Raw genomic sequence first — 22,632 nt, forward strand, 5'->3', positions numbered from 1 at the left:
AAGTCGCCAGTTTTTCAACAGATTATTCAGATAACCGTACATTTCAAAGTCTTCTAATGACCCTGGAAAGACATTCATAGATTAGTCTGAAAACATCTTACACCAAACTATCAAGATGAGGGCACCACAACTCTAGCAAAACTCATGATTTTATTGCAACATTGGAAATTTGTCTGCGACGGTGAATTCGCATGGCCAGCATAACCCCAACTCTCTTGAGCCCACAAGAACACAATCGTGGTCATGGTTGTTGTATCTACATCAAATGTAAATCCAGACTGTGCTGAAAACTGAAAACAGTATCACACACACACACACACACACACACACACACACACACACACACACACACACACACACACACCACACACACACACACAACCTTTATTTATATTTAAAGTTAAATACTTATTAACAAAACGTAATGATTCTATTTACATCATATATTTAGCCAAGAAACGTTCCTTTTTTCAACAGGATAACTTAGTCTTTATTGAATTTTCCTTCATGGACTCCATAGTACAATACAACAGAATTTCTGAATAATCTTGACGATGCTTGATTTTCCAGTGTGGTCACATTCATCTTTATTAACATCGTCGAACGTTAAGAATATATTATACACAATAAATACAGCACAACCCAAAGGCATCGAGTTTCACGAGACTTACCAAACACCACTAACAACAGAGTAGCTGAAGAGCATATTGAGAAACGAAGAGAAGAGAGCGGGACAGAGCGGAGAAAGTGAGCGGGAAAGAGGAACGGAAAGACAGGACGCTAAACCGGTCTGGCGGGCTCACAGATCGAATCAAAAGCGAAAGCTGTTTTGCTTTGCACCCCATTGCTTTCTGGAAATATGAGATGAGATTCAGTCATAAATTTGGAGATTTTCAAGACAGATTAAGGAGCGGCGCATCATGCATGACTAAAGAAATGCGATATAGCATTGTCTTAAACTAATAGCAAATAAATATACTGCTTGGAAAATGCTAAGGATACAATATGGTTGTGATATACTCAACCATGATATAGTATCTAAGGAGCTTTCTCACATATGGATTACTATAACTGTACAATTTCAGTGCTTATACCATTCAATAACGTGTAGACTATATGTTGCCCATACAAAGTTGTGTATGGGTCAACTTCTTTCAGGGTCAGCATCTGAAAGGATCATGCTTGTTATTTAAATATAACAATTTAGTTTGAATGGGCAATGCAGGTGTATGTAGACTACACTGTAGACTACACAGTAACCTTGTCAGTTATGATGAAATTTGGAACAATCTAATATATCATAAAATGCTAGATATATTTGACACCTGCATTTTGAGAATTCGGGCAAAGCGAAAGAATTTTCTATCCTGGCCTCCAGCTGTTGCAGCGATCAAATAATAGAATTTTTACTGATTTATTCCATGGTATTTCAGGAACTCCAGTTAATATATATATATATATATATATATATATATATATATATATATATATATATATATATATATATATATATATATATATATATATATATATATAGTATATATATCCTTGAATAGATCTGCTGTATAACAAAAGATTAAATCACTAGGTTGCAGATTCTGCATGGCATATACATATATATACACACAAATATTTGAAAATATATTTCAATATAAGTAGACTAAGATAAGTTCATTTGTAATTCAAGCTCTTTGTCGATAAAAATAGGTAGCAAGGAGATTTTTGAGTGTTTGTGTATGTGTGTGAGTGAGAGAGGGAGAGAGAGAGAGACAGAGAGAGAGAGAGACAGAGAGAGAGAGCCCTCACACTGACAGACACAGGGGGGAGGTTAGAAAGGGTAAGGGGTTGAATATCTACGAATTTAAAACTGGCACATCTATTTAGACTACCAATAACTCCACACACAGGAGTGGTTCGATATCTGGTGCCCACATTACACGAACAAAATTCAAGTTGCATTTCAGTTTACTCACTTGCATGAAACAGCACTAACATACTGTGTGGCATAGTAGAGGAAGCATAGTATCAGAAGCTACTCAAACCATGCTAACTTATTGGACATGTGCTTCTCATATTAAGAGAAAAAATTAAGGAAACCAAAGTTCAGTTTGAAAGGGAAGAAAAAATATTGCAAATACTGCAATATAGTCCTCACAATGTATTCACTGGTTAGCTGAATGCCACTGATGTATTGCATCTGCTGTGTAGCCTATTGCGAACAGTAGAACCAGGTTCACTCTCTATACTCAAGCTCAGATCAATGCTCTATCCCACCAACAGGGGGAAAACAAATCAAATTCAAAACAAAATCAACAGAAAACCCCAAAGTAACCCCCTCCCCCTCCAAAAAAAACGAAAGAAAACAGGGTCATCGCATAAAATTTTATACATCTTTAGTGAATATCTATGCAACTCATACCAAACCACTATAGGTAAAAATTCTCAAGGAATCATTTCCATTGGGTTCTAAACATGATTTAGACTACAGTGGAATAATCCCATTCATATCATTAGGAAATATTTGTATATTTGTTCACATTGATATTTGTACAGCACAGACAAATACATTCTCTCAGGTTTAGCATTACTATTGCCAACATCATCAATTCAAAATGTATATAGCAATAATTTATATATCTTTTTTTTTCTTTTTTTTTCTTTTTCTTTTTTTTTTTAAACAGATTTGGGTGTTTCTCCGTGTGATCATAACTAACTTTTGTATTTTATTTTTTACATCACAATAATTAACAGCACATAGATTTTCCCCTGCTTATCACCCGTGCCCTGAATCTTTCTGCAAGTATTGCCCACACTGTCCTTCCCACCCTCCCTGCAATCTTTTCACCCACTGGCATACGCGCAAACAGACAGGGAAGAGTGTGGCTGCATGAGCAGGACTCAGGTATCACATTCCTACCATCACACGTTCACCCTCCTGTGGAACGAGAGATAGGAAGAGTGAGAAGAAGGGTTAAGAAGAAAGCAGGAAGAGGAAACGCGAGTAATAGGGTTGTGAGATCAGACACCGATAAGAAACAGATGTGAGAAGCTAAAATTGAGCATATACCCACTACCTTATTGGCTGCCAGTCCACACTGAAGCATAGCAGCCAAGGCTGTGCAAAAGAGCTGAAAACGCACACAAGGGCCACAGTCATAATTATCACCTCTCTCTTCCACACTCACCAGCCTCTGTCCGCCTCTTCCTCTCCGCCTTTCTCACATCTGGTTGGAGAAAGAGGTGGGCGCCCCCTGCTGGTTGTAGCCGCCTTGCCCGTAGTCTCCTCCCTGATTGTAGCCCTGCTGACTGTAGTCTGGCTGGTAGCCCCCCTGGGAGGCAGAGTAGGGGTCCTGCTGTCCGTAGCCCTGCTGCCCATAGGAGTCAGGGGCCGGCTGCTTCTCTGGGGCAGCCGGGTGGCGCATGAAGGGGGCCACGATGCCAGTCTCCTTAAACACAAACCAAAGGTTGCCTGCCCACAAGATCAGATTCAGGAAGCCAAAGACCTGGAAGCACAATGGCACAGGTTTAGGAGATGCAGTTCGCAATCAGGCATGTGCTGGGTTTTAGAAATACTTTGAAATATCTTTATTATCTTGCCATCAAGAACTTACAACTAGATGCGAGTTATAAACCAAGGAATATTTGTTTACAAGGACCAGGATAAGAAGAATTAAGGAGGAATTAATTCAAACTGAGGATCCAGTCCTCGGGGATCCCAAGCCAGACCGGATTTTTGCTCTGTTCAGCTCCTTATGCAATTAGGCCAGATAATCAGTGGCTGCAGAGCTCTTGATTGCCTGGCTTAGGGTCTTGAGAGAAGGAACAGAGTAAATATGTGAACTGGCTGAGGGTCTATGAAGATGAACCCCTTAGAGGATTATTAGAGGAGATCTAGAGCCTTGAAGGAGCTAAATGAAGGAGCCGAAGGAGCTCCACTTACCACAGAGGTGTTGAGGCCAGACATGACGGGGTCGTGAACCTCGCGGCAACGATTGCCCTCCTGTTCACAGGCCGGGATGAGATCCAGCACCTTCTCTGGGTCCGTGGCCGTCTTCACATCAGACAGTCCCTTCGCCCATGCCGCTGAGCTCACCAGCCACATGAAGGTGAACACACATGTCACACCAAAGTCCTGAAGGACCAGACATGAAGAGCGTAATGTGATACACAAGATTTTGTGGCTAAACTTTCACATTACAGTGACATAGTTAGTAAAGAGAACTGTAATTTGTGATTTTGTAAGTTGTAACAGTTTCGCTGAATGGAACTCACGATCAGTGGCCCCTTATTGTTCTCACGGTACTTCTCGAAGGCGAAGATATAGACACTGAGAGCCGCCATGGAGTACAGGAAGGCAAACACAGAAATGGTGACGAAGAACTCAGCCGAGGAAGAGTAGTCGCCCACGAGGAAGAAGCGCTCAGACCGCCCCTCCTTGCATGTTGGGGCGTCAAAGTAGACCTGGTGGAGCCTGGAGAAAACTAAACCTTGAGCAATGCTAGTGCATTTGGAATATTTGTTCTGCAGGTCTGTTAAAGTTCTGTTTTTGCCAGCCTTTGCTTTGCACTGGAGTAGATCCACAATGTACTACTACAATTTTCTTGTGACCATTTTGTGAATTTGGACCACAGCCTAAAAAGTTCTATCTACCTGAAGGGGTATTCGAAGTCCACGTCTATTTTCAGGTTGCTGTCCGATCTGTTTTTGCACTCCACACTCATGCGAAAGTAGCCGGAGTAGCTCCCACAGGTGGAGAACGCAAATATGGCAAACACCTGGAAGCAGGCATAAAAAGCTTGAGACGATGGCTCTAAAAGTTACAGGAGCAAATGGAGATTAAGAATATAAAAGCAGTGGTAAGGCCTTGCCCTGTTCAAGGCCTTAGCATGTGAAGAGCGTCTTAGCTTACGTCAAACCAGCAACACAAGCAGAAGCAGTTACTTTGTTGCTAGCAGTCACTGACCATGTTACTTCCATGGGATGATCAAACTGACAGCATTCTGCTTATATAATGTCAACTAGACATCATCTATACACTATACACAACTTCACTATTGGTACTGTATATTCTATGGCCTTTATGCATAAGTGTCTAGATGGATTTATTACCTCTAATATCAATAGTGAAATGCAAATTACTTCTAATATCAATAGTGAAAATTATTACCTCTAATATCAGTAGTGTAATGCACAATGTTATCTTGAGAGAGGCGTGACTGGATGTGACAGACGTGCAGGACTCTTCTGGCCTGTCTTACATCTGTGACGTGGAGTCACTCGTGGAAATTACATGTGGGCTGGGGTTTGCTTGTAGTTGAAGGAGGGACTGAAGGGACATTAGCGCTATTACATTTCACAGAGATTCTTAGCCATCTGTCACAATGGGGTGTTGTACTGTGGTCAGATGCAGCCTCACATGGCGCAACAGGAGATAGATGGAAGATAACCTTGCCACACCACTGAAAGCAGGTGAACTAAACCAAGAGAAACCCAATTCAACTCAGCCAAACCCAAACCAAAGCAAGCCACACAAAACCCGAATGGACCGAGCACAAAGCAGTATCCTCAGACCAGCAACAGCAAATTAGACTAGTTGAATTTAAAGCAAAAGAAATTGAAACAAATTAAGGAAGGTCAGGGAGGATCAGAATGAAAACTGAAGCCAAAGGAGGGAAAATGAGATCCAACAAGATTAGACTCCAGGAGTAGATCAGGTACAATTTCTGGAATAGTGAGCTAAATATAATCTTAATTGAGTCTTAACTACATCACAATGACAGCTCAATTCCTTACTAGCACAGTGACTATAGCAATCTAATTTCCCTAGCTGTTCCCTCCTGAGGAACAGGTTATGGTTTAGCTATAGTCAGAGAAGAAAAGGTTCCTAACTAGTCAAATATGTGAGAAAAAAATGAGATTATCTAGGTTTTCTTAAATAAGAAGTAATTTATACTGTAAAAACTCTGTCATGACATGAAAGTGAGTGTTTTTGTTAGATCAAATTCAGTAAAATCATTATAACCATACATTACTTTTATATTGACATTTACCATAATGCTGGTCTCTGGACAACTGTAGACATTTAGTACATTTAATGCTCTTGTTCAGATCGAATTACAACAACGCTTGGTTGTCTCCATGAATGAAACCTTTATACTAGTACACTAGACCTGAGTGTACTGACCATTAAGCTAGATCCCTTTAAGATGGAAAATACAGAAAGAAAGCACATACAATTTAAAGTTTTTTTTGGTAGAGACGTAAGTGAAGAAATGGTGATTATTCAAGTATAATGAAGTGACTACTCAATGAATACTTGAAAAGTTGGGTCTTTAGTCTACATATGAAGACAGCAAGAGACTCCGATGTACAGACAGGTAATGGGAGTTCATTCCACAGTCTGGGTGGCTGTCTCTTAGGGTGCGGTGGCTTGAGTCATGCTGTACTAGAGGCGTGAAGGGTGTGAGATATGGTGTGGAAAAGTCAAGTGATCACAGGTAGGAGGGAGCAGGACCATTTTTTGGCTTTGTAGGCAAGCACCAGCATTTTACATCTGATCCAGGCGTTTACAGGAAGCCAGTGGAAGGAACGCAGCAGTAAAGTGATGTGTGTGAACTTGGAGAAGTTGAATACGATTCGTGCAGAACATTCTTGATCACAGCATCTGACAAAATGCTGGCTTGTTTTAATTTGAATATATATTTTACTATTGACATCTCATTTCACCCTAAAACCCTTAGCTGGTGTATTCTTTCATCATTCGATTATGCTTTTTGATTCAGGTAAAGTGGTAATCTTTGTCTTGGTGAAACCAGCATTATTTATGAAAACTGTGCCATGTTATCCTTCAATGGGCAACATTGAATAAAACAGGTATAAATAATTTACAGATCACAAATTATTTCAAAAGGATTTATTTTCAAACAGAAATCTGAATAATAATAAAAAATAATAACAAGTTAGCCAATTTAACATGTGCTGTAAAATTAACATGGCTCATATTAAGTAGCACAATGTAAACTATATGTATAATTTGTGTTCACTGTTTTACTTAATTATTTAATTCAATTGCAACAGTTAATAAGGTAAATTAAAGCAAAGTAAAATGGCTAAAATAGTAAGAGCTGCACTTGTAGAACTTATGATTGGCTTATGATTTTTTAATATAGTTTATATTAACCAGTGACTACCTCTTGGTGTATGGATTGCTTTCATTGTTGTCTTAGTAATAGGTTCATGCAAATAGCATGTTATAGTGAAGCTCCACCAGATGTCACTATTACCCCAGAGCCACTATTTTTGTCATCAGCACTAGTCCTTGATATGTCAGCGTTCTTTTGTGGGCTATATATTATACTTTATAAGCTAGATACACAAAAAAATGAAGGTGAGACCAGACTATTTCTGGACAGATTCCATGTATGTATTATTTAGTCATCAAACTATGCTTGCATAATCAAACACCCTATGAGTCATCTGAGATGATATATAAAATATCCAGAAATAAAAATAAAAACAAAGAATATCCATTACAATTTTCAAAAAAGGTGTTCTATTTATTGTTTCTTTGAAATGATTATGTTTGTTTATTTTGTGATTTTTCCACTGAGAAATGGCAGCAAAGTGGTAGAAATGGTAGAGTTCTACCTCTACCACAACTACAAAACCATAGAAATTTCATAATGCTCAAATCAGTACTAACATGCCCTTTGAGAATTAATAAATGATTTTAAGGTGGTCCTGTTTGAAAACGCCTGGCAAAAATGAACACTTACCCACTCCAGGACTTTGATGAAGCCCAGTGGTACTTTCAGCACTCGGAACTGTCCTTGGGCAACTAACTGTTAACAGAAAGGAGAAACAGCAGTAATGGAACACTACAGCTGGGCCCGGCACTATAAGAAAACAAACATCACCATGAATGACCCGATGTAAGTGAGAGCAGGCTGCTTGATTTACATTTGATTTATTTTTGTAGCTTAGGTTATTTTGCATTATGTCACATAATCAGACTTATTGGCACCCTTGTTACAAAACAAGAACAAACAAACAAATCTTCCCAACAAACAAACACTAAAAATTCACACAAATGCTTTACCAATCACAGATTTAAACTTTTGCAGTGGCCACCCCAGGACTACCTAAACCCTACTGACAGCCTGAGGGATGTGCTGAACAGGAGACTCCATCCACATGGGGGGTGGGGGGTGGGGGTGGGGGGTGGGGGGTGGGGGTGGGGGGTAATCCAGGACTCAGAAGGATCAGGACAGCTTAACACAAAGTTGTACATGCAGAGGGAGGGACTGCACATCATTTACCTTACTGAAAGGCTCGGTTTCTCTCACATCCACACACTGAAAGGCTCGGTTTCTCTCACATCCACACACTGAAAGGCTCGGTTTCTCTCACATCCACACACTGAAAGGCTCGGTTTCTCTTACATCCACACAGTGAAAGGCTCGGTTTCTTTCACATCCACACACTGAAAGGCTCGGTTACTCTCACAACCACACACTGAAAGGCTTGGTTTCTCTCACATCCACACACTGAAAGGCTCGGTTTCTCTCACATCCACACACTGAAAGGCTCGGTTTCTTTCACATCCACACACTGAAAGGCTCGGTTACTCTCACAACCACACACTGAAAGGCTCGGTTTCTCTCACATCCACACAGTGAAAGGCTCGGTTTCTTTCACATCCACACACTGAAAGGCTCAGTTACTCTCACAACCACACACTGAAAGGCTCGGTTTCTCTCACATCCACACAGTGAAAGGCTCGGTTTCTTTCACATCCACACACTGAAAGGCTCGGTTACTCTCACATCCACATACTGAAAGGCTCGGTTACTCTCACATCCACATACTGATAAACAACAAAGACATCTGTATAGCTTTTCCCCTCATCTTCACCCAGGGTGCCAATCATTCTGGTGCTGTGTACCCAATGCTATAACACACATTCAAATGCCAAAATCTTTATGTTGCCAGAATGGACTTACTATCAGGGTGAAAAGAAATATTCAAATATTTTAAGAGAGGGCCGTAATGAACCGCTACTGGAAACATTATTCATGCACTAGAAACATGATGCATGCTTTTCTGAGGTAAAGAATCCCCAACTGGTCCAGGTCAGTGCATATTAAGCAATCCCCAACCGGTCCGAGGCCAATACATAGCATACGGGCTACTAGAGGAAAGCTGAGAAACAGAAATAAGCTAAAGATGTACTTACACAAACAGTACACTACAGTGCTTGGTTTTCTTAAACAAACACCCATTAATGATGAATAGCATGGCTTTAATGCTTTTCCTCTAATTAACATTGTCAATAAATGCCTTCCATGTCTACAATTATTCACTTAAATAGAGTTTTAAATTATTTAATGGTGCTTCAGTTTTGCCTCAAATGTTCAGTGAGTACGCATGAGAGCAGTTTTACTTTGTATATATTTGATATATGTGCAGGAGTTAACATAAACTATTTTTAGAAAAGACATTCCCCCTTTCCTAGTGTAGCCTAAATGAGAGGTGTTATTGTAATTTGCAGATGACCTTCATTCTCATCAAATTAATTGCTGAGCTGATCACTTTCTGTTTAATTCTAGCTGTAGAAACAGGGCTTCCAATGCCATTATTATAATGATATCCTTATGAACTTTCAGCACCAAAGCAAAATCAGGCTTCGAAAAAAAAAAAAAAAAATTCAGTAAAGTGAAATTAATCAAGAAAACCTTACACAAACTCAACCTGTTTCTGCAAAACACAAGGCACATTAGCACCCCTCCATATAGTGCTGTGTGCACCCTTCCACTGCCAAGATGGCAACAACAAGTCTACTCTTAAATTATGCTGGATAAGATAGGAAAGCACATATATAGAAGATGAGACTATTCCTCATTACAAATAGCAGATGCTAAGGAGAGTTGTAAGCAGGAGCATTGTTGGAGTCTAATTGTAGTTCTGGAAACTTGGCAACCTTAGTATGCCACAACTCCTAAAAAAATTTACAACTATAAGCCTTGTCTCTGAAAAATCTTTTACAAAACACGTTTGCATCCACTCCAGTAGGTGTGTCATCTCAGGCTGACTAAAACATCTTCACTACTGTCATAAAATGGAACGTAATTTTTTCATATGTGAAGCCATTTTTAAATAACCGATACCTCATTCATGAAGGTCAGCACTGTCTTCATTTGAGGAAACCATGGTCAACTACTTAAGAGTAATTAAGACTCATGTGCCCTTGTAAAATATAAATGGGAAAATAAGGCCCTTCTCAATATTTGAAAGAAATGTGTTTGAGCAAAAGAAACAAGTTTTTTCAGTGAAACCACCAATTTTTTCATGGGTGTTCTTTTCATCTTTACCAAGGATGGCAATTTTGTAGAACACTATAGACTGTTGAACACTAGATTGCCACTTCCAATAAAGTCATACCTCATACCTTGCTCATAAGAGTAGGGAATTTTGGGGACATGGATTAGCAAAAAAAAGACTACCTTGTACTTACACCAACATAAAGTAAAAAATTGATTCAAAAATAAATAAATAAATAAAAATAAACACATACACTAGAAATTTTACTCCACTGTAAAGCTAGCACCTGTATGGATGTTGTAGGTAAAAAGGAATATTGACAATTTATTATGCATTGCTGCCAAATGCAGTATGGTATTGAGCAGGCCCTCACCTATGTCCAGTGGAAGGGACCTGAACCTGACATGGACAGGTAGTCAGAACAAGAATGATTTAGGCTACTAGAGCACATACACCACAATATACACTACTGACACCCTCCTGCAGTTAAAAACAAAAACAGGTAATAGTCCAATACATTCTACTGTCCTTAAATAGTCAATTTTCTCTGATAATCCATATCCAACCAAATTTCCCTGCCAGCAAAATGGAGGACCTGGGCGTGGGAACTAAAACAGAAGACTGACATATTGAGTAGGCCCTCGAAGCTAGCCTTTTATCAGTAGAGAGGCTGCCAGAAGGCAATGTATTTAAGTGACTGCTGTTAGACTATTACACACTTTCTTTAATTTTTTTAATGCAGTGGATCAATGTGACATTATTATAAGTTATATCAAACAGGCTATAGACACTACATAAGGCAGAAAAACGCCCTTTTTGTTTTCATGCAATCCAGAGAAACAGCACAATATCTCATAGGTTACGACGACGCCGGGAGAAGTCGTTCTTCCCAATCCACTTCAGATCATGATCCACTAGGGGAAGGACATTCGATTCACTGTCGCCGCTTATTACACCGTTACACTCAGACGTTTCTTATTTTAATCGTCTATTGCACATAACGGCTTAAACTGAATTTCATCTTGTTTTTTTTGGTTTGTTTTGTTTTTTTACCATACAGCAATACGGGCGAGCATGGGAGAGCCGGGGGCGAGACGAATGCTCGTCCTCGTGATGACATTAATCAACAGCGTCCTCTATGGGTAACAAGTTACGGTGGTAACATTTCGGTGAAACATCACAGTCCTCTAACACGTTCCAATAACAAAATCAATAGGCCTACGTCGATTCTTAATCCTCGTATCATTTCATTATTACACAGTCGTACGGATGTTTATTTAATGTAAAATCATACCTCAACTTATTAAAAATAACCGATTATGTATGTATATGAATAAAAACAACCAAAACATGGTTTGCCAAATATTGTATTGTTGTCTTGCACACCGATAACGCCCCAAAATCAATTTAGGTATTTTTATATATTCAGCACAGGAAAAAAAACAATGCATCTCTTATGTCTTCGAATGGAAACAAGGACTGAGTCATAGTAGACGCTCGGAAAAAAGTCAGCTGCCATTTTACACAGCAATCCCTACACTTACATCTGCATATAGTAAAGGCCTTCTTACAAGGGCTTCTGATGCTGGTCTTTTACCATTTGGCATCAAACTTACTCCATTATTATAAGTCAGCCTGAAAATTGAAAATCCACTGACATTCTAACAATAAGCATAAAGATCAATTTGATCATTTCATCGGAATTCAGCAATATCCAGACCCAAAACAACAAAACATAATAAATGTGTATTTTCAAACCAAATAACATCATATGGAATGCTTTTTTTTCAACTGTGTCCTGTGAGTATCAGCCAACACACATTTTCACCAATAACCCTAGAAATACTGTAGCTGCGAATAAGCGAAGAGATACCAGCAGGGCATTTCTTTTTACATATTTTGGCATAATTTTCAAGCGTATCTCATTCAGGTTACCATCCTACAAATAAAACAAATCGTATATTCACATATTATTGATATAACAACCATTGATTTCTTTGTTCTCATATTCCTTACCTGGTTTATAATATCCATCTTGGTTGCTTGCTCGTAGATAAGAGAAATAGAAAATCGGGGGGAGGCGTACGTAGCAGCCGAAACAGCCTACATGCGGGAGGGGCAATCACCAGAACAGCATCATTGCGTCATACGCGGGGAGAAGGCGTATTTAGTGCGCAAAGAACAGAAGGATGACTCGACCGTCGTCGGATACGGTACGTTGGAAAGGCTGTCACACACAGGAAACATCACAGACATGGACGTCAATAAAGCTACGAAAGGAGGGAATGGATGAATTTTTGTGACCGTTTCTTTATGGCTATGTTGGAAACAGAAAGGTCATTTGTATAGCTGGTTTATAATGCTTACTTTACTTTATTGCAACGAATTCCGAGATTTTCAAATACTTTATCATTACTATAAAATCTATATTTCCTTCCTGAAGATCCAACATCTAAATAGTTAATGTAGACAGTATGGGCAGGTTTCAGGTATTTAAAGTGAGATAAAGCAATTAAAGTAAGAAATTCACATTGACAGTTTGCAAACTTACCTAATGGTATAACATCAAAGAATAGTCTACCAGTTTGTCAACTGGAACTTTAATAACTGGAATTGTTGTTAGCCCATTGTCTTAAAGGACGCTAGTGACAACGGACCACCTCGTGTAATTTTCAAATTGTAGCAGTAGCATCACATTGTGCGTATACATCTACATTAGTGCGAGTGGTATAACTCACCTAATTCAGTGGCCCTGCAGTGCACAGAGAAGTAATTAGCAGTGCCCCCTCTCACTGACTAGATCACAGTTCACGTCTCCTAAAGCAGACAGCTGAGACAGCTGCTGCTGACGTATGCCCAAACGCTATTGAGGATTCCACTGAATCGGGTCTCCTACTTTTGATCCCCTTTTCACATTTTAGACGCTTCCTTTATTGAACTAGACATGCTCTGCATAACCTCTGCAGAGAAATCAAGATCTTACCTTGAATGGAAATGAGAGCGATATTCATCAGAGATATAATCATGAACGCAGTGTAACAGCTGGGTCAGTGAAGGTGTGTGGGTGTGGGTGTGTTTGGGTCAGAAGTTTTAAATTAGAGTAGGAGCAGAATCTCATACAGAAATGCTCACTTCAACCACTTTAAGAGAAATAAAAAAGGACAATTTCTACCAACACAACAAAATAACAAAGGAAATAAAGCAGATAAGGCCAGAAAATTAAAACAAAATTGACAAAGGTTAGATAGCACAAAAATCACCAGAAAAATCCTTTAAATGCTGCCATGAGGATGATGATGATGATGATGATGATGATGATGATGATGATAATAATAATAATAAGAAGAAGAAGAAGACGAAGACGAAGAAGAAGAAACAAATAAATAAACCATCAACAATGGGGTGAACAACTTATATGGTCATTCTTGACACACGGCCTCCCAACGGTACCTTTTGGCATTCCGCTCTCAAGGCTACCTCAGGCAGTCATGTGTCCCATAGCCATTCCTCAGAGTACTAACTGAAGTCACCTGTTCCTCGTTATTCCGCATGTTTAATTTTCCTAAACTGTTCACAAATCCCTGTTGTGTAGATTACGTCTGTTTGGATTTGCCCCTCGGTGTTGTTAGCTGTTTCCTGCCCGTTACTGAACCCTGCCTGCTGTGGTTTATTCTTACTAAATTCCCTGTTGGATTTGTTTGCTCTAATCTGATACTGACCTTGGCATGTTTTAACATCTATGACTCTGGACTGTCCTCTTGGTAGTAAAATTATTCTTATCAACTTCGTCCACGTCTTTCTGGCACGTTACAATAATCTACAATTCTCAGATTACAAACATATAATTCAAAATGCTATTAAATAGACTCTCCAATAGAAATGTCTTTAGTTCTTAGATACAAAAGTATACCCAATGTACTGGATTAACACATGTTCCAGAAGAAGGGGAAAATAAATATAGCAACAGAAATAAGGGACATCAGAACCAGTGTTGCTGTTTTTTTGTTTTTTTTTTTGTTTTTTTTTGTAAATCATTGCAGGGAAATCAGATGATATTGACTAATGCATTAAACACGGAAAGTGCTTTAGATTTAAAAGGAACTTGCTGACCTAGGTTGACATTGTTAATTCAATGTGCTTCATGGCGGTTGAAATAGTCATTTAAATGGCAAGAGGGTGAAGGTGAGGGTGAAGAGCCCCTCCTACGGAGATAAGCCTGCTACATTTTCTACATAAAGACAATAGTTCCATACTGCATGAAAGACTGTTCTCTAAAATGTTTTTCATTCATTTTCTTCCTTATTTTAATTTGTAGAATTTTTCTTTGTTTATTTTTAGAATTTGAAATCAAATTTAAGTTTTGTTGATGATTTGTTTTGATGATGGTTGATGTGGGTGTGGACACGCAATTAACACTTATTTAGTAGCCTGATGATGATATCATTAACACGCTGAAGAAGGCCATGTGCACAAAAACACATGTGTTTGTTCTGCGAGACCTATAAATAAGAGGCAGTTATACCAGTGACATCCACATTTTATATGCAATAGAAATCACTTTTGATTCAGCACATTTTATATATATAGTCTTTGTTTGTTTAATATATGGCGTTAAGATGACATTGTGAAATGGGTCTGAAATGACTTGAAGAGCATCAGCAACATTTATGACTCAGCAATAACCGTTTAAATGTAATAAAATGGTGTTAACAAATGCCAGGAAAAATGACTAAGATAAAATAAAATAAAAAAGTATGCATTGTTCCTCAGTTCAGTTTACATAATGAAACCTAAGAACTTGTGCTCTAAACCATCCCCATTCTGTACATGTTTCAGCAAAGTCTCCAGAGGTGAGGGGTTAAAAAATCACTGGAGCAGAAGAGTTCACAGGAAACTGAAAACTGTGGATAAATAAAAGGATTCATATATAGTATTTCTAGACTTGTTAGTGCTTTACAAATATCTCATCCCTTTACAGATGTTTTATAGATTTGTTCAAATTACTGAAGAGAATAAAACAAAGACATACTTACATGTATAAACATGTTCAATATGATGTCCAGTAAAAAAAAAAAAGTCATTTCAGAGACTTACTGTACACAATTTGATACAAATGTTGGAAATTATGGCTGGCCACTCATTGTGACAAACTTTTAGTTTTCAAGTGTTCTGAATTAGCCAGCATAATTTAGCTTCTTGTATAGACTATCACTGTCTCTCACTGTCTGTTTCTTGGATAAAACACTGTCTGACATATTTTTTCTAAAACACTACACAAACCAAATACCAGTGTCATCTCAGTTCATGAAGCTCAGGTCTAAGAAGCCTTTTAAGAGCTACCACCTATGATAAAGCCCTTTGCACTATTTCTACTCCGAGTTATATTATCAAGGTCTAACTGACAATTTTGGCCATCCTCTCATCTATAACCTGCAGCTTTAAGGCGCCTGCTCTCTCTGGACCCTGTAAGACATGGGCTATATCACTGGCCTGCCAGGTTCCTCCTCTCACCCTTTCCCCCAATTGGCTCTGTCCGTCTGCCAGTCAGAGAGAGGTAACGCATGCCATCTCGTCGGCAAGCTCGTCCTCTTCGCGGCCCTGCGCGGGCTCCTCATCGCTGTAGAAGGGTCCCAGGTCAGCGCGGCTGCTACAGCTCCCCCTGGAGCTGCTGCTGCTGCTCTGGCTAAGCAGGTCATTGGCTGCGCTCTCCATCTCGTCGATGGTCATGTGACACGCATCGGCAATCTCATGCTTGGCAAAGGCAACAAACTTGGGGTCCTTGGCATAAAGGCCAAGTCCCTCAGAGATCAGTACCTGAGGAAGGGCCCAAACAGAAGAACTCATTAAGTCATGGGAGGAGGGCTTGCTTTTCACTTTACGTTAATGCATATTTAAAGTTTCACAACCATGATAAGCAACGTACCAATATAAATACACGCTCCCTTGGCGTGTTATCAGTATAATACCAAGGGGGTGCAGCCTAAAGACCTGGACTGAAACCCATCCTCATAATAATCATATGATCATTTGTCTATTTACCTTATTTTGAACTTAGTTTAGTTTAATGTCTTATTTGCGTTGCTTTGTTATTTGCTTCTGAATCTATTTGTTTTCTGTTTTTAAGTTTTTATGTAATGTTCATATTAATCCACCGAATTTGAGAATAGTCAACTAACAGTCTCTTTCTTTCTCCTTGAACCATTTACATCGCACCCTAGGGTTCTTCTGGAGGCAGGAGAAGGAGTTCCATAGGTTGGAATAGAAATATATATAGAATGGAGTAGAATTCCCCTTTACACAAAAGATAGTATTGTAAAAATGTTTTACCTTTTTCTAGTATTAGAATTAGTTTGAAGATCAAAAAGTGTCACGATATGGTTCCTCCTCCAAAACGTCTTGTGTGTGTGTGTGTGTGTGTGTGTGTGGGTGGGTGGGTGGGTGCGTGTGTGCGTGCACGTGAGCTCGTCTATATGGCCACGCCCTCCCTGTGTTTCACACCTGCTCCTCACTGTGTATCATTAGTGTGCATGTATATAAGTCTTGTGTTGGAATATGAATTCTGTCAATGTTTAAACCCGGTTAGCTTGCTAGCCACGCATTTGTCCTTGTTTTGTGTAGCAATAAACATTTTATTGTGTTTGACACTCATCCCCGCATCCTGCTTTGCCTCCTCACGTTACAAAAAGCAATTTTACTGCCTAGCTGCCATGTTAAAAGGACAGGTTTGCTATTTTTAACCTGGACCTTAAAACTTTTAACCATCATTTCTAATCATGCTCATTTTTAATACTAAGAAACTTACAGCTCCTCTGCAGCAGAGTTTCCTGTTTTTTAAAAGCGGACTTGTCAAAGTGTTTGAAGGCCATCATGATCAACCCAATGGACTGTGTTTAAGCTCAGTGAAAAGACAAGTAACTACTACTAAAGCTATCAGAGAGGTTATGCTATGCACAATTATAAATAGGAGGAAACAGACATTTCCATAGATATGAAGGATGGCTAATTTTAATATTATATGTCCGGAGAGCTATAATGCTGTAATACTTACTGCCTCCACCAGGCTGTCAGCGCTGCCTCTCTTCTCACTGTAGTGTGGGCTGAGCTGTGTGGGCACTCTGAGGGTGGTGTACGCCCTGTAGTCTGCTCGTCCCCCCGAGGCACCTGTGTACCAGCCCCGATGACCTTCCACAGACACTCTGGTGCCCCCAGCCTTCCTATCCCAGCCGCCCACTCTTCCAACACCCACCAGCCCCTCGTCCTCAACCAGGATGAGGGGGGCGTAGAGCAGACGGCTTTGCCGGGGACTATGGCTCACCCACGAGGCCGTGGAGCTCATGGAGGAGGGACTGCTGCTGTGCTGGGAGTCATAACTTCCATATGCCTGAGGAAGAGGAGTGAGAGAAGAAGCACGAACCAGAGAAAGTGAAGAGAAGGGAGGGATAATTAAAGAATGATTATAAATAAAGGGGGATAATTTGAGATAAAAGACAATTCCAAATCCTGTTTAGTTAGGATGGTGTAAACATAACTTCCCTCTGGCTTTCAATCCTATTAGTACTGAAACAGCCCAGTACTGAAACAGACCTGGCTACCTTATTCACTTTGCTGCCTCTGGTCTTATTAATATCTTAACTTTTTTTTGATGCCATCGCTGTCTTTGACACTTTCAAACATAATATTCTCTTTCTCATCTTGAGGCACAGTGGTATCTAGGTATCTGTGACACTGCATTAGTCTCGTTCAGGTCTTACCTTACCAACAGACAGTACTTCATTTTCTCAGCCAAACATAAACACTATTACTGTCTCTCAGGGTGTTCCACAGGGATCAATTTTAGGCACTTTACTATGCCCTATCTACTATCTGATTTCTCCCTGGAACTGTTATACATCTACATGGTTTGCTCTTTGATTACTATGTAGATGATACACAGGTTTATTTAGTACTCAGTCAATGGTGTTGCCTATACTGTCTTCCCTTATAAAATGGCTATAGGACTGGATGATAACACACCTTCCTATCCTACTACAAAAAGGCTGAACTCATACTGGTAGAGTTGAAAGATACCCTACGAAAAGCCACTCATCTTTAATTTAATGATCTTTAAGGGCAGTTTTATCTCAGTGGTTAAGGTACTTGACTTGTAATCGGAAGGTTGCCGGTTCAAGCTCCACCGTTGCCACTGTTTGGCCCTGAGCAAGGCCCTTAACCCTCAATTGCTCAATTTGTACTCAGTCATAATTGTAAGTTGCTTTGGATAAAAGTGTCAGATAAATGTAAATTGGCTATTGAGGGCATCATAGTTGCTACTTCTGATTCAATTCATGATCTTGATGTTAGTCTTGATCCCACACTCTTCTTTCTGTAACACATCATTGTCATGAGTAAAATTATAATAAATCATAAAATCATAAGTAAAATATTTTCACCTTCAGCCATTGCTTGTCTCCACTCATTACTCCTCATGATGCAGAAATCCTAGTTCGGGATTTAAATGCCTCTCGCCTAGATTACTGTAACTCACGTTTGGCTGCTCTTGCAGCCAAACCTCAAGAAACTGCAGTACATCCAGAATTCAGCAGCTCACAGGATTACACATATCACTCCAGTAGTCTAGCAGTTACACTGGCTTGCCATATCTGCTTGAATACAGTTTAAAAATCTTCATATGTATTGGCTCAGCTCGACTTGCCACTCCTCACACACAAATGTAAACCCTAAGTGCGAAATATTTCAGTGGTATAACCCCTAAACTTTGGAATTCCTTACTTATTCACCCTAGGAACTGCAGTATCCTCTCAACTTTGAAATATATAAACAATTGTTGTTGTTGTTGTTGTTGTTGTTGTTGTTGCCAGATGAAAAAAATGTGTGTATACTTTGTGTAGATTTAAAGAGTTTTTGTTTGCTGGCTGTTATATTTTCTTTTGGGTTACTGTCTCTTTAAGAAGCCCGTCTCGCGTTCTTTCAATGTGTTATACTCGCGTGTTTCAGTTGCGCGGGTAATATAGAGCATGCGATGGAAATGATTTAAATGCACAATAAGCATTAATCCTGAAGTAAATATTTAATACATTTTTTGCTTAGATGATGTAATATCAACATAGGTCCATAAATAGTTCTTTATACTGATAAATGGGATTGATATATTTAGATAATTAAATATTTTTGACAGGTTGATTGACGATGTAAGGAGGTGAGCTAAGCGTGTTTGATCAACTCATTTAGTTAGCAAGTCTTAGTGTGGCTTGAAAGCGTGTTTGTACTTTAGTCTTCTTACAGTGTTCAGACTATATACAAAACGTTTATCTAAACAGATGTGTTTTGTGTGCATGCCGTACCGTGCATGTGAATTCTCTAAAATACCTAAGATGTGAGCTCCTTTTATTTATTTTGTAATGCTTAGTGGGTTTAACGTTTACATGGTGATTTCGATGGTGAATTCGTTTTATTGAATTTTGTGTCCTTTTGTTTTCTTCTGTAGTAAACCCACTGCCGTATTTTTGTGACTAAAAAGGTGTAAAGGGTGAATGAAACGTTGCTCCATCCCATACTCGGCAACTGGCAAAATAAACGAACCCCTATGAAAGTTTGTGTCCTGTATGGTAACCTCCCATAGGGTACATTATTATTATTATTGTGTTGCATGAAGTGCCTAGTTTAGTATCATAAAAACAACATAAGCAAATAATAAAGCAAACAATATATAAAGTAGACAAATGAAACATCCAGCAGTGCACCATATGGATGGTTCACAGCCTGCAGACTTGTGTTGAGGTACCTGTGTGTGTGCTCGGCAGGGTGGGGACTTCTGATGATGGGTTCCTGCGATGGGGAGGTTATCATTGCTGCTCCGCCTCCTCAGACACTGGATGGTGAATGACGGCTTCCGCTCTATGGCAGAGCAGACCGCAAAGGAAGGCTCGCTAGAGGTTTGCACACTTCAAAAGCACAGAACTAGCTTTATAAGTGGAAAGAAGTTTAAGCTCTTTTGTTTCCATAAACTGCAATGCAGAGAGAAAAGGTCTGTGGGAAAGGCCTGACATATAGGAAGGGAGAGAGTGGGATTATTGATCGTACCAGTGGGGATTGCGGGGAGCAGGCGTCTCCTGGCAGTCCTCCTGGCTTCCACGTAGCCATTCCCATAATTCATAGCATAGGCAGGCTGTGTGGCAGGGTGCCCACAATAACTACCTTCTCTGTGGCCAGAATACACAGGGCCATCATCTCGGTAGCCATGCCTGACAAGAAAGAAAGGATATTTTGTCTTTAAGGAAAGAGATCATTCAAAATGACATGAGTATAGATCCAATACGTGTAGGAATCTTAGTTTTTATTTAGCTTTTGATAAATGAGCAAGTATTGGATGAGTTTCATTACAGTACACATTTGGCTTCGTTCTTAACTAGGTCTTCTGGTAATTTTCATCAGCTTATAACAGAGAGCTGGCAAGGTGCGATTTTCTGCCTCCTGCGTATGGAACAAGCATCCAAACAGACCTGTTCTCCTCAATTCCACACTGCTCAATACAGTCAAATCCATACATCATTTTGGTACTCTTGAAGATTTGGTCTCACTGAATCTACTTTCAAACGAATCTTAATTTTCACCCTCGGCTGCTTGACTGAGCATTTTGACACCACAGACGCGCTATCTGGTTCTAACGTGCATAAGGAGTGGGTGAGGAGAGTGAAGGACCTGACTCCAGGCATGCCGGCCTCTGTGCCTTCCTCCATGCTCCAGAAGCGCTGCTCCCCAGGGTAGCCCTCCTGTCTGTCTGTCCTCCGTGAGAGGGAGGAGGTAAAGCTTTCCCCGGAGCCCCTCCTGAGGGGGGAGAAGAGGCCGCGTAATATGAGGATAAAAGAAAGAAACACAGAAGAGTGAGGTGGAAAGAAACCACTGTCATTCTAGAGGGCGCATCACAAGAACCAAAGGTGCTTACCTATAGAATGTCGCAACAGATAGACACCAATGAGAGATAATTACACCTGAATCAGCGTGACTCAAAGTAAATGACAATCGACTATGTATAAATTGACATGACATGCTTCAAAACTAGACTGTGAAACAGATTTGAAGACTTTAATCTCACAAAAATGGCCATGCTGACAGTATCCCTGACCTCTTTGGTAGCTGGTAATGGATGAAGAAGCGCGTGTTCTCCCACTTCCGAAAGGTCTCCTGCTCCATCACAGCACTGCTGTTGGGTGTTTTGACTTCGGTGCTCCTGGGGCCCTGCCCCTCATTGAATATACCCTCTCCCGGGTCGGGACCGGAAACCACGGTCGAAGTGGAGGCCAGGGAGTGCCGGCGACCCCTGGCCGAGGTCCAGGTATTGCCTGCATAGCCGTTCTCACTCTAGCGAAGCATAGTGACAGGGCAAAATGATTGGGCATCAAAATCCTTCTTTGAAAATCCAACTAGATCCTTCTGATCTGATAACAACATGACAAACAGGAATGACACATGCATTCTCTCCCATTCGTGCGCCCATGTGGAACCCGCTGATGCCCGCCCCTCGAGTACCTTGTAGCATGCGTCATCCTCATCTAGCTCTTCGTCCAGGCCCTCCTCTTCCTCTTCAAGGTCAGCATTCATGGCCAGGCGGATCTCTGGCCCTAAGTCTTGCAGGGTGCGCAGACCCGCCTGACGCAGTTGGGAAGAGTGAGGGCTCGGCATTATATGCACTGCACAAGACTGACACACTCACACTCAGAGCATAGCTACACATATGTGCATTTAAGACAACGTGTACTAGGGCTGAAAGGATTCCTCGTGTAACTTTTAAACATGTAAATTCTTTGCATGGAAGCTTTGTTTTATCCGTGTAACTATATCCACGATATTCCTACAACCCATCATCAGCAGATTCAGTAGCAAGAAACACAGGCTTTAAATCAGTGCAACACTGCCAGTGCTTTAGAGACATTAAGAATGGTTTGTGCAGACATGCTTCCCTTGTTTTGTTTTCATAGCTACCGCAGGCATGTTTCTGTTTTCTGTTCTCATAGACGGAGCAAGTGAGCTTCTGTTTTTTGTTCAGGGAAGTATTATAACAGTAACACAAATGGTGTGGTTTCATTATAGTCTTTATGTTGACGTTTAGTTGAACTGTTTTTGCAAGGCCAATACCTTTATCGATACCTTTATGCATTAAATAGAGAGGATCACTGCTGACCTGGTGTTTGCATGACTGATTATTCTCAACCCAGCTGTAATGGTGCCATAAAAGGCCCTTGGTTTTAAGGATTTCCCTAGTTTGTGTGTAAACAGTAAACTTTTTATATGCACCACTGAACGAGTGCTCTGCCA

General features: G+C 40.1%; 2 protein-coding genes across 3 annotated transcripts in view; both read right to left on the bottom strand.

Annotated features, from left to right (window-relative positions):
• Positions 1-116: 116 nt before the first annotated feature.
• sypa (synaptophysin a) lies at positions 117-12,452 on the bottom strand. Of its 2 annotated transcripts, none has more exons than XM_035522206.1 (7): positions 12,337-12,452; positions 7,776-7,841; positions 4,651-4,775; positions 4,273-4,471; positions 3,941-4,132; positions 3,186-3,503; positions 117-290 (listed from the first exon to the last, which is right to left on the bottom strand). In XM_035522206.1, the coding sequence occupies exons 1-6, from the start codon at positions 12,352-12,354 to the stop codon at positions 3,219-3,221; spliced, it is 885 nt and encodes a 294-aa protein (XP_035378099.1). In that variant the 5' UTR covers positions 12,355-12,452; the 3' UTR covers positions 117-290; positions 3,186-3,218. The 2 variants fall into 2 exon arrangements, with proteins under 2 accessions (XP_035378099.1, XP_026868589.1); XM_027012788.2 differs by lacking the exon at positions 117-290 and adding an exon at positions 2,369-2,935.
• Positions 12,453-15,864: 3,412 nt separating this feature from the next.
• Positions 15,865-22,632, bottom strand: part of cacna1fb (calcium channel, voltage-dependent, L type, alpha 1F subunit) — a 41,042-nt gene continuing 34,274 nt past the window's right edge. The window contains exons 41-47 of the mRNA XM_035521976.1: positions 21,847-21,966; positions 21,443-21,678; positions 21,019-21,144; positions 20,401-20,561; positions 20,102-20,214; positions 17,369-17,701; positions 15,865-16,134 (exon numbers count right to left, since the gene is read on the bottom strand). Of these exons, the coding sequence (XP_035377869.1) occupies positions 15,865-16,134; positions 17,369-17,701; positions 20,102-20,214; positions 20,401-20,561; positions 21,019-21,144; positions 21,443-21,678; positions 21,847-21,966 (1,359 nt within the window). The remainder of the gene's footprint in view (positions 16,135-17,368; positions 17,702-20,101; positions 20,215-20,400; positions 20,562-21,018; positions 21,145-21,442; positions 21,679-21,846; positions 21,967-22,632) is intronic.

This window comes from Electrophorus electricus, chromosome 23, assembly GCF_013358815.1.
Source record: "Electrophorus electricus isolate fEleEle1 chromosome 23, fEleEle1.pri, whole genome shotgun sequence".
NCBI classification, from domain to species: domain Eukaryota; kingdom Metazoa; phylum Chordata; class Actinopteri; order Gymnotiformes; family Gymnotidae; genus Electrophorus; species Electrophorus electricus.

Excerpts from the sequence above, each read along its gene's own strand:
- sypa (XM_035522206.1), bottom strand. Across the intron at positions 4,133-4,272 it reads ACAATAAGGGGCCACTGATC|GACTTTGGTGTGACATGTGT; the intron begins GTGAGTTCCATT and ends CTGGTCCTTCAG. Across the intron at positions 3,504-3,940 it reads CTGGCCTCAACACCTCTGTG|GTCTTTGGCTTCCTGAATCT; the intron begins GTAAGTGGAGCT and ends TTGTGCTTCCAG.